At 38.7% G+C, this 15,559-nt stretch overlaps 1 protein-coding gene across 20 annotated transcripts in view; it reads left to right on the forward strand.

The window, feature by feature from the left end:
• The window catches only part of Mbd5 (methyl-CpG binding domain protein 5), a 348,936-nt gene that overhangs the window by 325,916 nt on the left and 7,461 nt on the right, over positions 1–15,559 (forward strand). For all 20 annotated transcript variants that reach the window (XM_085681158.2, XM_085681157.2, XM_085681167.2 and 17 more), the window contains one exon: positions 10,899–10,972. In XM_085681158.2, coding sequence (XP_085537284.1) covers positions 10,899–10,972 — 74 coding nt within the window. The remainder of the gene's footprint in view (positions 1–10,898; positions 10,973–15,559) is intronic.

Raw genomic sequence — 15,559 nt, forward strand, 5'->3', positions numbered from 1 at the left:
GGATCTCCTGGCAGCCTACTTGCGGCCCGGACTGGAGCAGCCCTTGGGTTAGCAGTGGTTATCTGCTGCAGTTGTGAGATGAGACAAAGCAAACAGTCAGGGAAGGAGGTTAAAAGAAGAAGATCTATGAGATGCTCAGGAGATGGAAACAGAGTGAGTAGGAAAGGCTGCCACCAGTGTTCTGCTGCAGAGCTGTGGAGAGGAGAGGAGTAGCTATCTGCGGAGTCCATGGGAATGTGGGCATGGGGTGAAGGAAGGCTGCAGCTAGTGTTCTATTGCAGAGCTAGGGATGAGACTGGGGGATTGGATCTGGAAGGGAGGAGGGAGTGGAGAAGCTCTTCAGGTGGCCTGCCTGTTTGCATGGCCTGCTAGACAGGTGTGCTCCCAGGGAATGCCTGTTAGTTAGTGTTGAAGGTTGGAAAACTGGGATGAGTTGGGGGAAGGAAATTTTGTGTCTCAAAGCAGGTTTTCTGCTACAGAGCTGGGGATGAGTCTTGGAACATTGACTCTGAAAGAGCAAAAGACCCCCTTTTTTTAAAGATTTTATTTTATATTTATCAGTGTTTTTGCCTGTATGCATGTATCTACACCACTTGAGTGTCTGGAACCTATTAAGGTCAAAAGAAGCCATTGTATCTGGAGTTATAGTTGGTTTTCAGTCACCATGTGTGTGTTGGGGATTGAACCCAGGTTGTCTACAAGTGCAACAAATGCCCTTAACCACTGGGCCATCTCAGTCCCAACTTCTGCTGTATAAAGTATATGTTCTTTAGTTTGGTTACCAGTCCATTCGGATATGACTTTTTCAAACATCTTTAATTTTGGTTGACCTTTCCCACTACCCTATCCTCTCCTCTATCCACCCCCTATCACCTCCTTGCTTAAACTTTTCCATCCTCAGCATTCCCTCATCTATTTCCCTTTTTCTCATGTTCTACCACCCACCTTCTTTATACATGCCTCTCCAAAAAACTTCTTTCTAGTTTCCTGGCTTCTACAGTAACTCCAAATTGAACATGTAAATTTGGAGATTGGAAAACTAAGATCCCAAAATGAAAAATATGTGACATTTGTTTTTCTAGGCTGTACTCAACATAATATTTTCAAGCTCCATACATTTACCTGCAGATTTCTTAATTGTATTTTTCTTTACAGCTAAATAAAATTCCATTGTGCATATGTACCATGTTTTCAATATCCATTCTTCAGCTGCTAAACATCTAGGCTGATCTAGTTTTCTAGTTATCTTGGGAATAGAACAACAATGAACATAGATGAGCAAGTGTCTCTGTAACAGAACACAGATTCCTTTGAATGTACATCCAGAAGTGGAACGGCTGGGGCAGGTGATGGTTCTGTTTCTAGCTGTTTGAAGAACCACCATACAGATTTGTATAGTGGGTGCACCAGTTTGCGTTTTCACCAAATAATGCTTCCTCTTTCCCTACATCCTTGAGAACATTTGTTGTCATTTCTTGATGATAGCCATTTTCTTTTGAGTGAGACAGAAACCCATAGTGGATTTAATTTGCATTTCCTTTGTCTAATTGTGTTGAACAGTTGTTAAATTATATATCAGCCATCTATATTTCTTTTGAAAACTTTCTGTTCAGATATATTAGTCCATTTTTTGGATTGGTCATTTATTTTCTGTATGGTTTTGTTTTTGTTCTTTGTATGGCATATATGTTAATTCTCTTTTGGATAAATAGGTGCCATCTGCCAATTTTGATCATGCATGAACTAGCTTTAAAAGGTTGCTGCTTCATAATAATCAAAACATAGAAATCTTATTTTTTTGTGAAGAAATCTTTTCACTGTTTTCTATGCTGTCCCTTTGTTCTTAGTATTACATTGCCCTTCTGTGTGTATTCTGAACTGTAAAGACTTGTCACCAGAGTAGCACAAAAATGTTTCTTTTCCATGAAACATTCATTGTAGGACAAGTAGGGAGACACTTGTTAAATTACAAAAAAAAACAAAACAAAACAAAAAAAACTTCCACCAAAGGCATCCGTGTGCAGGAACTCCCTTCTGAAAATCACACTTTGATTTTATCTACATGGCTGCATTTGCAGTGGTAGTCTAAAGATGGTTCTCTGGCTGATTGATTGAAGCTGTCAACGTCATCCTTATTAAAACTTACTCATTTGGAGGCAGCATGGTTTCTGTTTCTCAGCTCAGCATTGTCATATGCCCTAGCTTTTGAGAGTGTGGTGCATACCAAAAAAAATGGCTGTATTTATGTTCCAGGGCATGAACTTAGATTGAAGCAGGGATCCCACTTTGGGAGGTGTAATGTTTTAGCATTTTATTTTAAAGAATGCTCTTTGTGTGCTTGTTTATAGGCAATAGCTAATTTGTAGTCTTTAGTACTGTGATTCTGTATCCTAAATGTTCCTTGTGTCTTTTTCCTTCTCTGTCTTCCTAACCAGTGTTGGAAATGAATCTTTCCCTAGAGAGCCACAGTCTTTGAGCTACATTTTGGCTAGTGTTATGGCAAAGGCAACAAACAACCGTAGTGTTATGTCACCAGAATCTTCTTAGAAATGAAGTAGAATTATATTTGGAAGTAATAAGAGTGATAAAATCCAGACCAACAAGGTCAGTCTCTAATCCAAATTTGAAAGATAGTAAGAATGAAGAACCAGATCAGCCCAAAGATATGACTATCAAGAAAAACCCTAAACTGAGTGAAAAGGTAGGTAAGACTGTAAGCTTGTAGTGACCTTTTGTTCCCCATAAGTAAGACTGAAGCAGAGTTTTTATCCCTCCTCGGGCTGATAACTAAGATCAGTGTAGGTGCCAGTTCCCAAGGTTTAACGCAGCTTCCATCTAGGCAGCAGCAAATGGAATCTAAAATCTAAGGGGACTCAAACCCATGCTTGCTTAACACGTTTTCCAAGAAATTCAAGATTGCCCAAAACTCTTATTCTGTTTACATATCACGGCTTGATAAGATATTTGGTATCACATTAGAATAGATTTACTTCCTCTTAGTAATTCTATAATACTTAAAAATACTTCAATCCCAGTAGAACAGAGGTGGCTGCCAAAGTGCTGATGAGAGTTGACACTGGACAAGATGGTGATGATGGGGAGCTGGTTGGCACACTGAAAATGCCAGCATTAATGAAGAGGTCTCTTATCAGTTCTATGGCTGGGAAATTATCTTTCTTATCACAAACAAATCAACTTTTATACCAAAATTATTATTTATCACTCATCTCAGTTATCTCAAAAGTACTGAAATAGTATTACTCTTAAGTTAGTAGGATTTTTCAGTTTACAGATGTTATTTTTAAGTTTTGCTGTTTTCTTCAGTGTTTCTATTCAAAAATTTCAATTAGCTAATAAATGCTTTGTATTTATTATTTGTATTACTTCAAATCTATGTTTCCCAGATTTTAACTAGCACTGCCTACCACCTGTACTATTGTTTATTTAATATTTTTCTTTATTTATTGTTTGCTTTAATCCATCAACAAATACTAGTTGTGCATTCATATACTACACTTTAGGTCACTTTCAAAATTTAAATAACTGCTTTCTTCAAATATCCTATGTAAATATTTTAAATATGAATTTATACAAATACATAATGATTAAAATATTGAAAAGTTTTATGTTCTCCTCAAAATAATATCACGTATATCAATAGCATTTTGGGAAAGCTAGTTTGGTATTTGCAAAACATATTTGTGTTATGTTCATTTAGATCTCAGTGACTGGTCTTTACCCCACTTTACAGAGAACATAACTGAAGCTCAGAGAAGAGGCATTGCTAAGGACATGAGTCACAGGCTGTTCAGGCAGATCCCACCTTGTCTTCTAACTTTGCACATAGAATTCTTCATTAGCCCCGAACCCCAAGACATGCTAGAAGTAGAATGGGAAACTTGAAGACAGATGTCTCATTTCTGTTATGGCATCTGTGTTATGACTGGTAATCCATCATTTGCCCTTAGACTAATCTATGGGGAGAGACATACCAATTTAGAGGGTAGTTTGATATCATGTTCATTTAATAAAGTAATAGTAAATTCACTCTTGGGCCTGGATTCTTGACCAGCTGTACAGTACTAGGCAAGTGTTTCCTTCTGTGGAACAATCCTTAAATCCTATCAGAAAGTTTGTGGTTACCCTGATAGCATTCATGCCACTGTTGTTGTGGATATTCTTGTCTCATCGATCATCATTGTATCTCACAGGATTCATAACTAGGTAAGACTGTTGACTGTTGATAACTCCCCCCACGTCCCCAAAAGGTTAACACAGCACCCACTAGCACTACAAAAACTTGTCAAGAAATGGAGCTTCCTGTTTAGTACCAACTTAATTTCTTCATATCCAGTGCCCAAAATGTATATTCAACAATTGGTTTTTACCGTCAACATTTTAATGGTCAACCAAGAATCATGCAATGTTCTGTATTATTTTTAGCATCTCCAGGACATCACTGACTAAGCATTTGGAAGAATACAACACCTGGCAAAGAGCTTTTTGTTTAGCCATCTTTGGCTTCTGGGAGGAGCATTATCCTGTTTGTAGAGTAACCCCAATTAAATGTTTTCCTATGAAAATATGAAAAGTGAAGCTTATGCAATATTAGAATTTCATGTTTTTTTTCAAACAGCTTTAGTGTTGGTAATGTCCTACCCACCATACTTTGTCTTACTATCCCATTCCTCTATTTAAACCTCCATTCCTGTTTTCCCCTTTAATTCTTCATGTCACCTGTGTTCTACTACCCCTCATTCTTAAATTTTTTCCCTTTCCCACTAATCATTGTGGATTTTCTAGTTTCCTAGATTATATTCCAATTTAAACACACCAATCTAAATATTCAAAGCTAAAATCCACATAAGTATGAAAACATGCAAGATTTTTCTTCCTGAGTCTGGGCTTTCTCAGTATAATGTTTTCCAGTTCCTTACATTTACCTGCAAATCTCATGATTTTTTTCTTCTTTACAACTGAATAAAATTTCATTGTGTCCAAGTACCACATTGTTATTATCCACTCATGAGATGATGGACTTCCACTGTCCTAACTGTTGTGAACAGAGGAGCTATAAAAGTGAAGGAACATGAGTGTCTGTAGTTGTAGATTCCCTTGAAGCTCCGTGCCCTGTCATGGTATGTTTGCCATGGCATGTTAGAGGTGGCGGGACCCGGGAGAATGGAGCTGATAAATGAGGGAGACTAAAACTAAAGGCTCATGCTCCAGTCAGTTTTATTCAGAGCTCCAGACAATTTGTACTCTGAGGGTTTAGGGGGAGTCCCATGAGTGAATTGTACAATCACAGAGCAAGCCACACATGGTGGGCAAGTCACACAGGATGGCAAGCGCACGTGATGAAAACATGTTTTTCCATAGAGGCATATGAATACAGCAGCTGGAGTAAGCTTGATCCTGTCCACTACACTGGGAGGAGCACAAAACACATTCCAAGGACAATTCCAGATTTTTGTAAAAAAATTGAGGTCACAACACTCTTGTCTTGGTTTCTTGATGTTTTCTCACAGGTACTTAGAATTCCTCTCTTGAACTATGTTCAAGTGGTATAGTTGAAACATACAGTAAGTCTATTTCTAGTTTTTTGATGAAGTGCCACACTGATTTCTATAGTGCTATACCAGCATGTACTCCCAACAAAAATGAATGAAGGTTCCCCATTCTACATTCTTGCAAACTTTTTTTTTTTGCCTTTATTTTCTTAAACTTAGCCATTTCTGACTAGGGGTAAGATGAGATCTCAAAGTAGTTTTAATTTGCATTTCCATGTTAGTTAAGGATCGTGAACAATAAAAATTTTCTGATCATTTTTATTTATTTCATCTTCTAAGAACTCTATTCAGTTCCATAGCCCACTTTTAATTGAATTGCTTATTTTCCTGATATTTTGGGTTTTTTTTTTAGTTCTTTGCACATTCTAGACAGTTATCCTCTGTCAGATATAAAACTAGTAAATAATTTTTCCCATTCTGTAGGATGCTTCTTCAGTGTATTATCAACTTCCTTTATAGGACAGAAGCATTTCCTGGAGTGCCATTTGTTGTTGGTCTTTGTCTAGTTTCTATTGCTATCATTATTAATTACTATATCTGTGATAAAGTACTGTGATCAAGGCAACTTGTAAAAGAAAGCATTTGATTTGGTTTAAGGTCTCAGGGGGTTAGATTCCATGATAACAGAGAAAAAGAACAGCTTAGAACTCACATCTCAGTCCAATCAACAAGGCAGAAAGAGCACTGGGAGTCGAAACCTGCAGTGCCACACCTCCTCCAACAAGGCCACACCTCCTCCAACAAGGCCACACCTTCTCCAATAAGGCCACACCTCCTCCAACAAGGCCACACCTCCCAATCCTTCCCAAACAGTTCCACCAACTAGGGAGCAAGATTTCAAATATATGTGTCTATGGAAGTCATTCTCATTCAAGCTATTGCAGCCCTATTTCCTGGGTGACCAGAGTCTATTCAGAAAGTTCTTACCTGAGCCTATATCCTGAAATGTGCTCCCTACTCCTAAAAGTATTGGAGTTTAAGTTCTAACACTGAACTTTTTGATGCATTTGTAGTTGATTTATGTGCAGGTTGAAAGAGAAGGATAAAGTTTTTTTCTTCTGCATGTAGGTATCCAGTTTCCCCAACACCATTTGTTAAAGATGCTATTTTTCCCCAGTGTATGTTTTTGTCACCTTTGTCAAAATTCCAGTGGCTTGGACTAACATCTCGGTCCTCTAATAGAGTCCTTTGTGTTTGGTTTTGCACCTGTGTCATAGTTTTGGTTATTATAGCTTTCAGGAATAAGGATCTCTCCATCAACATTTTTTAGCTTTTTGTTTTGTTTTGTTTTTTAGTTCAGGATTATTTTTGGCTATCTAGGATCCCTTGTTCTTCCATGCAAATGTTAAGATTATTTTTCAATTTCTGTAAAGAATTGCATTGTAAATTTTATGGGAATTGCTTTTTATAATTGTTAAACATGTATGAATGGTTATACAGTGGTGGCCATTACTAGGGGTGGTATTATTATTAGAAAGAGACTATGTGATTTTGACCAAAGATAAAAAGGTAAAGACTTTCAGTAGTTTCTCACTAGGCTAGGAATAGAATGACTTGTAAGTATTCAAGAACCTATTCTAGATAAAGTATTAATTACCCCCAAATACCTTGCTTCTTCAGTGTAAGTTTTATAAAAATATTTGTGTGTGTTTGATATTTTAATGTTAAATTTATATGCTCAGTTTTCCTGTTTTTATTTATATGTTAACTAATTTATAAGGAAGTCTTCATTAAATCATTAAGCATGATTTCCATTTGATGAGAATATGAATATATTTCTCTGATACCATCTTTATGAGTATACTTTTAAAGACTTTTTTAATATTTTGTGATTATACCAGTATTTTCCCCTGAAATAATATACAGGGTGTGTGTGTGTGTGTGTGTGTGTAGGTGTGTGTATAGGTCACACACCTACACACACACACACTAAATCAACATTTTCCTAGTGATCTCTATTTTTCATCACAAAAATGCACAGTGGTGTGTACCTCAATTTTGTTCAGTTTCAGAAGCCACTGCCATTGCTCTCCTCTCAAGGGCACTGCACCATCTGTGAGTGCAGCGTGCTGTACCTTAGAGCTGCAGACGCAGATTTAAATGAAGAGGCTGGGCAGGGTGATGGTGGCGCACACCTTTAATCCCAGCACTCGGGAGACAGAGGCAGGCAGATCTCTGTGAGTTCGAGGACAGCCTGGTCTACAAGAGCTTGTTCCAGGACAGGCTCCAAAAGCTACAGAAGAAACCCTGTCTCGAAAAGCCAAAAATAAAAAAATTCATAAATGAAGAGGCTGGGGCAGATAATCAACTCAAAAAATTAAGGACCACTGGAAACTCATTTAAAAATTGAACATAGCACAATAGATAATGGTGCTGGCTCCCAAGCCCTAGGCCCTGAGCTCAATCCCTGGCACCACGAGGTGAAAGAAGAGAACTGATTTCTGCCAGTTGTCCTCTGACCTCCATACACGGGCTGTATCACCAACACACGCATGCACACACATAAACCAATAAATAAAAGAAAATATTTGATTAAAGATAAATTTGGACACGTTACTAAATTTTAGTAATCAATATTTTTATTTTAAATAATTTAGCCAGTATCCTAGCTTTTTATGATACCTGTTATATATACATGTGTGTATATAGTCATATATGTGTGTTTTTAATTTTTAATGTATCTATAAAATTATATTTTATTCATGCTAAACTTAATATGGTGGAATTTTGAATATTCTGGAATCAGAACTGTTCAATCTGGCTATAGTGCTAAAACTCACTACCTTCATACGCAAAATAAAATTAGTTTGTAAGATTATCATATTAAATGATAAATTAGTTCCCTTTATACAAAATAGCACAAAATCTTTTTTTTCTTTTTTTTTAAATGTTTATTTATTTTATTATGTATACAATATTTTGTCTGTGTGTATGCCTGCAGGCCAGAAGAAGGCACCAGACCCCATTACAGATGGTTGTGAGCCACCATGTGGTTGCTGGGAATTGAACTCAGGACCTTTGGAAGAGCAGGCAATGCTCTTAACCTCCAAGCCATCTCTCCAGCCCGCACAAAATCTTTTTTCTGCCTTTATTCTTTACTTAATTAAAATTATAAATTGATAAGTTAAATATATTCTGACCTAACAAGTTTTTGTTTGTTTTTGTTTTGTTTGGAGACGATGTTTCAAGACAGCTTTTCTCTATGTAACCCTGGCTGTCCTGGAACTCACTATGTAGACCAGGCTGGCTTTGAACTCAAAGGTGCACCTGTCTCTACCTTCTGTGTTCTGGGATTAAAGGCGACCAAACAATTTTTTAAAATTGAGGCCAACAGGCTAATTGTTGCATCTTTTGTTTCAGTGTGAACCTGAATTCTGTGCCTCTTCACAATTCTGAAGTCTCTCTTTGCCATAGGAGACCTAGGTTGGACAGATCTTTCTCTACAGGAGGACTTACCTCTACTGGCAGGAAGTTCATTTAAAAATAAGTGGAGTTAAGCATGAGCTCTACAGTGAGGCAACTGTATAGTAAGACCTTGTCTCAAAAAATAAGAAAGGTGTAACTTTTTATGTATTATAGTTTCATAAATGTAGTACATATATTATCTTGTATGTTCCTTTTATGGATGTAAACACAAAACAGAACTTTACCGTGAAATGTGATACTATGCATAGAAGCCTTCTTTATTTTAGAGAGCTGAAGACCTTGGCCTTTTCTGGTCAGTAAGGCACGTCTCTTGATGAAGTGTGGCAGAAACAAAGATGTCTTTTGTTCTGGCACATATTCTATCAGATATCCCTAACAAACTTGGTTTCTTTGAGACGAAATACAAAGCTACACACACAAATACCTTTGTGTTACTTGACTGAACAGATAGAAATGCCTCCTCTCAGACATGAAAGTGGAAACACTTTGTTATTCTTAGTGTGTGCTCGTCTGAGGAGGAGGTCACAGAGAAATTATTTATAAATGACATTCATGCGTGTCATTAAAATTTAAAAATGAAAGCTAATTTCTTTGCTTATAAGTATTTATTTGCTTATCCGTGAAGCTTTTCCCAAACTCTGAATTTTTATATAAAAGTGGCTTAGTAGTGATGAGCATACAGATAAGGCATAGCTGAACTTCTTGTTTTAAAGATGAAGAAAAATGGCAAAATATTTCCAAAGTATTTTGATACATACACATTTTCCTCCTGTTTTGTTTTTTCTTGGGGAGAGGGAGGGGCAAAATGTATGCACACAGCCCATGCATGCAAATACCCAGCCCCATGGGAGGCCAAGTTCTGTGGAGTAAGCCAACAGGTTTGCAGTGATGGCAGGACAGGAAAGGAGACAAACCCACAGAGTATCGGCCCCTCCTTCCTACAGCACCAAGGACTATGCACGGCTTCTGCCCTTCTTATTTCTGGCCTCTGGGGTGCCTAGCGCACTCTACATAATAATTACTTTTCACTAGGCTGTGTAAAATGTGGCCTTTCGTTCTACTGATCACAGGAAGCATAGCCGCAAGATAGGTGTTACTGGCCTTTAGCAAGAGGGGAAATGAGGCTTAGGAAGCTGTCTGGGACTGGAGAGTTAACGGCTAAGAGCTTTTGTTCTTGCAGAGGACCCAAGTTCAGTTCCTAGCATCCATATGGTGGCTCAAAACCATCTGTAACTCCAGCTCCAGATCTGACGCCAACTTCTGATATCTGCAAGCACCAGGCATGCACAACATGCACATGTACATACACACATAATGTGTACACGCACCCCCATACATACATATATACATACATATGTACATACATACATATGTACATACATACATACATGTGTACATACATACGTACGTACAGGCAAAAATAAAATAAATAGGTCTGAAAGTTTTTGAAGAATGTTGAATTGTTTAATTCCTATTAAACCATGAGAGAACATTCCAGTTCCAGACCGTGGACCCGAAAGTTGCCCCTCTTCCCTGAGCTCCACTCTTCCCTCTCCCCTGCATGTCGTGAAGATGCCGCAGCTGAGCGCATAGGGCAGTGGAGAAAGTGGGCCAGGATGTGTGAGCTATATGGTTGTGTGTATTGAAAGTTATTTACATCCCAGGCTTCTTATTTCAAAAACACTGACAATGTCAAAACCAAACTGACTTTCATTTCCACTGATGCTTCAACTTACGAGTCCCAGAATCTGCCTGTAATTGAGCAAGGACATACCTTTGATTGGGGGGGAGGGATCCTTTCCCCAGTGCCACACCTGCTATCTGGCAAGAAAGTAGAATAAAGAGCATGTTCAGCAATTACAGGTCTGGGTAATGCGGTTTGGTCTTCATACCTTCACTCAGGTGGAGCCCGAGAAGTTGAAGACCCTAACAGACGGTTTGGAAGCCTACAGCCGAGTTCGGAAAAGGAACAGAAAGTAAGCACTTGGTTTTTCATTTTGTTTTTCCCTCAGGGACTGTGAAGTCTCACTGATTTGTTTCATGTTGTGACCGAGGTACTGTTCTCTGATATTTCTAATCAGAGGATCATAATGGACACCTCAAACTAGCTATTTCAAAAAAGACATTTTCTGTGTAATTTGTCCATATGGCACGTGGGGTTTGCTTCTTCATCCATTTTTCCTTCCTCCATCCTCACCTCCTAACTTAGAAGGAAAGAAAACGTGATTAATACTTCTTTAATGGCAGTTAAATAAGCCCTACAAGTTTAGTGAGTCTGTCCTGGTATCCATACGTGAAAACCTTGGCCGGGTACCCCACTGGTGAGAGCAGTATGAGTGGATTTTGCTGATGTTTTGCCAGAGTTGTGGACTTGAATATAAGTTCTCTTAGAATTCTGACATGAAATTGAACTTTGAACTATTATTATTCAAGTTTTCCTGGATTGTTATTTGATGAATAAAACATACAGATAAGCAGGCAGTATTACAAAGCATTTTTATGATGAATCGTAATCATTGTTTCACATCAAGGTAGAGAAACAAATGTTGCTCTGTGTGTGTGTACAGAGGATTATTTAAACCATGTCATTGGCATTCCTGTTCAGTTCCATATTTTCCAACAACTAAGTATTTTATACTGGGGCTGGTAAGATCACTGGCTCAGTGATACTTGCCCCTGAGCCTGGTGATCAGAGCTGGAAACCCTGGACCTACATAGAAGAGGAAGAAAATCAGCCCCTATAAGCTGTACTCTAATCTCCATGTGTGCGCCATCTTGTGGGTGCACACTACCCACATGGGTACATCCACTGAATAAATGTTTTCTTAAAAGAAGAATTGCAAATTAATCTTTATTCATTTGTAAATGATCTTTACACACACCCTTTAAGACACAGGTTTAGTCTTTTGTCCTTAGAGACAGATTCAGAAATACATAATTAAAATGTGAAAATAGCAAGGATAGAATTGTATGTAAATTAAATATGAGCGGTAACAGTGAACTCAACAAAGAATGGTTCCTAGAGCTGGGCACATTGACACACACCTTTCATCCCAGCACTCAGGTGGCAGAAGCAGGTTTAAGTCCAGACTGGTCTACATGGTGAGTTTCAGGACAGCCAGGGCCATGTAAAGAGACCCTGACTCAAAAGAGAGAGGTAGAGAAAGGGAGGGAAGGAGGAAGGGGGAGAGAAAGAGAGAAATAGAGAGAGGGAGAGGGAAAGAAGGGAGGGGAGAGGAGGGGGAAGGAGAGGAGAAGAAAAAAAGAAAAAACAACAACAACAAAGGAATGGTTCCTAGATTCCTAAACCAAAGCTTCCACACAACCAAAATGAGCTTGGGTAGGCCAGTGTTTAGATAATGTTAGAACTGAATTGGGGGAAAGCCACAGATAGAATGTTTTTAAGTGCCTGGCCAGAAGCATAAGCAGGAGCCAATATATTGGCTCTTTGCTTTATTTGAAGTACCCAAAGGGGGAATATGATCAGATTTTCACCTTCATGTGAACGTAGAAGAGGGAGACTCTTTTTTTTTAAAGTTTATTAAATTATGAAAGTTTCCATTTCCACCCCTTCTCCCAACACCCTCCCACTCCTCCCTCCCCCTCCTCCTCCCTCTCCATCCCTAAGAGCAGTCAGGGCTTCCAGCCCTGTGGGAAGTTCAAGTTCCTCCCCCCTCCCTCCAGGTCCAGGAAGATGAGTATCCAAACAGACTGGATCCCAAAAATCCAGTATATGCAGAGGAAACAAGTCCCAGTGTCATTGTCAATGGCTTTTCAGAAAGGCTCCGGGCCAGCCACATTCAGAGAATCCAGTCACATTCAGAAAATCTGGTTGGATCACGTGCTCGTTCAGTCCCAGTCCAACTGGCCTTGGTGAACTCTCATTAGATCCGTCCCCTTGTATCAGTGGGAAGAGGGAGACTCTTAAGAAAACAGTCTTAGCATTAGATTGTCTCAGAGCTCATGCCAGTAGATGAGGAAGGGAAAGGACCCAAGCAGAAATGAAAATTGAAGAGAAGAAACATGCTCAGGAAATATTTAGGAGGAAAAATTAACAAAACATGGTGCTAATCAGAACAGTAAGGAAAATGTCAAGGATGTGATGAGGAAGAGAGTGACTGAAACGGAAATATGGAGGGAACTGTTGAATACCACTTGGGATCTGCAGGTTGGCTGACAGGCAAGTCTGAGAAGCGTGTAAAGCTGTTATACTCATACAGCGTGTAAAGCTGTTACACTCATACAGCATGTAAAGCCGTTACACTCACACAGAGGTGCCCTGCCAGCCAGTGCAGAGTTGTGCACTGAGGACTGAAAGCTGGAAAATGAGACAGTAACAGAGTGAAGAAAGTGGAACGAAATACTAGGAAGGGAGAGAGACCAGGGGGGAGTGGAAGGCCTTAGAAGACAAAGACTGAAGCTGGGCATGGTGACTTAGGAACCTCCCTCTAGGAGGTTCAGGCAGAAGGATCACCATGAGTTCAAGACTAGCACAGGCCACGGAGTAAAAACCTGTCTCAAAAAGAGAAAGAAAACCAAGATGGAAACAATCAACAGAGATCCAGGAAGACAAGAAGTGAAACTTCTCCATTGCATTTTTCTATTTGGAGACCATCCAGTCCTTTGGTGATATACAAAGAGCTCATGGGTTATGAATAAAATAAGGAAGTAGAGAGGGAGATCACAGATGTTCACTCTCTTTTCTACTCTTTGATGTTTTCCTGAAAACCACAATAAAGGTGGGGTGTTTTATTTTTAGGGTTTTTGTTTGTTGTTTTTGTTATGTTGTTGTTATTGTTGTTTGGTGTGTGAGTGCACATGTGTGTGTGTGTTGCCTGCACTGTTTGTACATGTCTGTACCTAGCGCCTGGTGTTTGTGGAGTCAGAAGAGGGCATCAGATTCCATAGAACTGAAGCTACACAGGCTCCCAGCAGCAGGAAACTGAACACACAGTACTCAAAGCAGCTGAGCCATCACACCAGAGCTACAATAGGAAGTTTTTGAGTTACTTTCTTATTATTGTGAGAAAAATACCTGACAAAAGCAACTCACAGGAGAAAGGGTTTATTTGGCTGTCAGTTCCAGAGAGACACAATCCATCGTGATAGGGAACACTTGACCGCAGGCTGGTAAGGCTTGGTGGCAGAACTGAAAACTGGCTGGTCACATTGCATCATCACTCAGGAAGCAGAGCATCAACAGGGAGAGAAGCAAGGATTAAAACCTCAAGGCTGGTCTCCCAGGAGCCCACTCCCTCCCTAAAGAGTTAATAGCCTTTCCAGACCGGACTAAGTTTGGGATCAGGTGCTGTGGTATGTGCAGCCTTTTACAGTCAGGCCGCAGCAATGACAGGTCTAATATTGCTGTAGACTAAGAAGAGGGAAAGTCTGAAAAGGAAAAGTGTTTAAAAAGTTGAGAGATTGATTCTTGACCTAGATTCATATTCTATTTTTTGCTGCTTCATAGCTATATGTCTCTGAGTATGTTGCTTAATCTCTCTGAGCCTAAATTCAACATTTCTAAAATGTGCATACTAATTCCCACTTTAGGATTGTTATAAATAATATAGACCCTTACATATAGTACTTGGCATATACAATTGAAAGTAAAAGAAATAAATTATTCAGTATTTTTGCCAGTTGAAACATGTTGTTTTTGTAAATGTTTAGGATGTTATATAATCATTTTAATTGTTAATATCTTAAACTACCATATCAAAAATGAATATCTTTGAATTGACATAATAGTCAAATCCTAACCATAAGAAGTAGTAATATTTTAACAGTTAATTTAGGTTAATCTGCTGCTTAAAGAAGTGGCTCTACAAAAGGAAAATTCCAAAGCTTTTAGAAACATTACTTTTTTCAGTTACAAAGGACTCAGTCTTCTATGTATATAAATTCTTTTGGTTACTTGACAGCTTATAAAATTGGAAATTGGTAAATGATAAAAATAGGCCAAATGCATTTTCACTTTAAAACTGAGAAATGTCACCACATACTTGAGTTATAGAACATGTAGAAATCAAGGTCGTACCAACTTGGAAGCTTCATCCCTACTGGGTAGCTTTCATAGTGCTAGATAGAAGATGCTATGTAGGCTACTAGGAGAAAAAAAAATAGCCCACTTTCTTACCCAGCTGTGAGCCCAGCAAACTACAAGAATAAACATCCTAGGAATACAAACTCAGTAGTACAATAGTGGCATGGGTATTAGGGAGTAACCAACCACTCTTTTTAGATTGCATTTAAGGTCTGATCCACAAGACATAATGCATGCCTGATACCACTAACTGGGCCAAAAACTCATGGCTGGCTAGGTCACAGGCCATAGGGGAGAAACTACTGCTACTATTCTGCTAAATAGACATAGTAATAAACTGTCTCTAAGATATTTATATCCCTTAATTAATACATCTCTAAACCCTCATCAAAGAAACTTCTTTTTTGTAGATGGTGATTAGTATAGAGACACACAACTGGTCATCATGTAAAGAACAAGAGACTATGAAGTGTTCAGTTCTAGATAAGATAGTTGTCTCATCCCATTCCTCCCATCTCAG

This window comes from Myodes glareolus, chromosome 21 (assembly GCF_982192425.1).
Source record: "Myodes glareolus chromosome 21, mMyoGla1.1, whole genome shotgun sequence".
In the NCBI taxonomy this organism is placed as follows: domain Eukaryota; kingdom Metazoa; phylum Chordata; class Mammalia; order Rodentia; family Cricetidae; genus Myodes; species Myodes glareolus.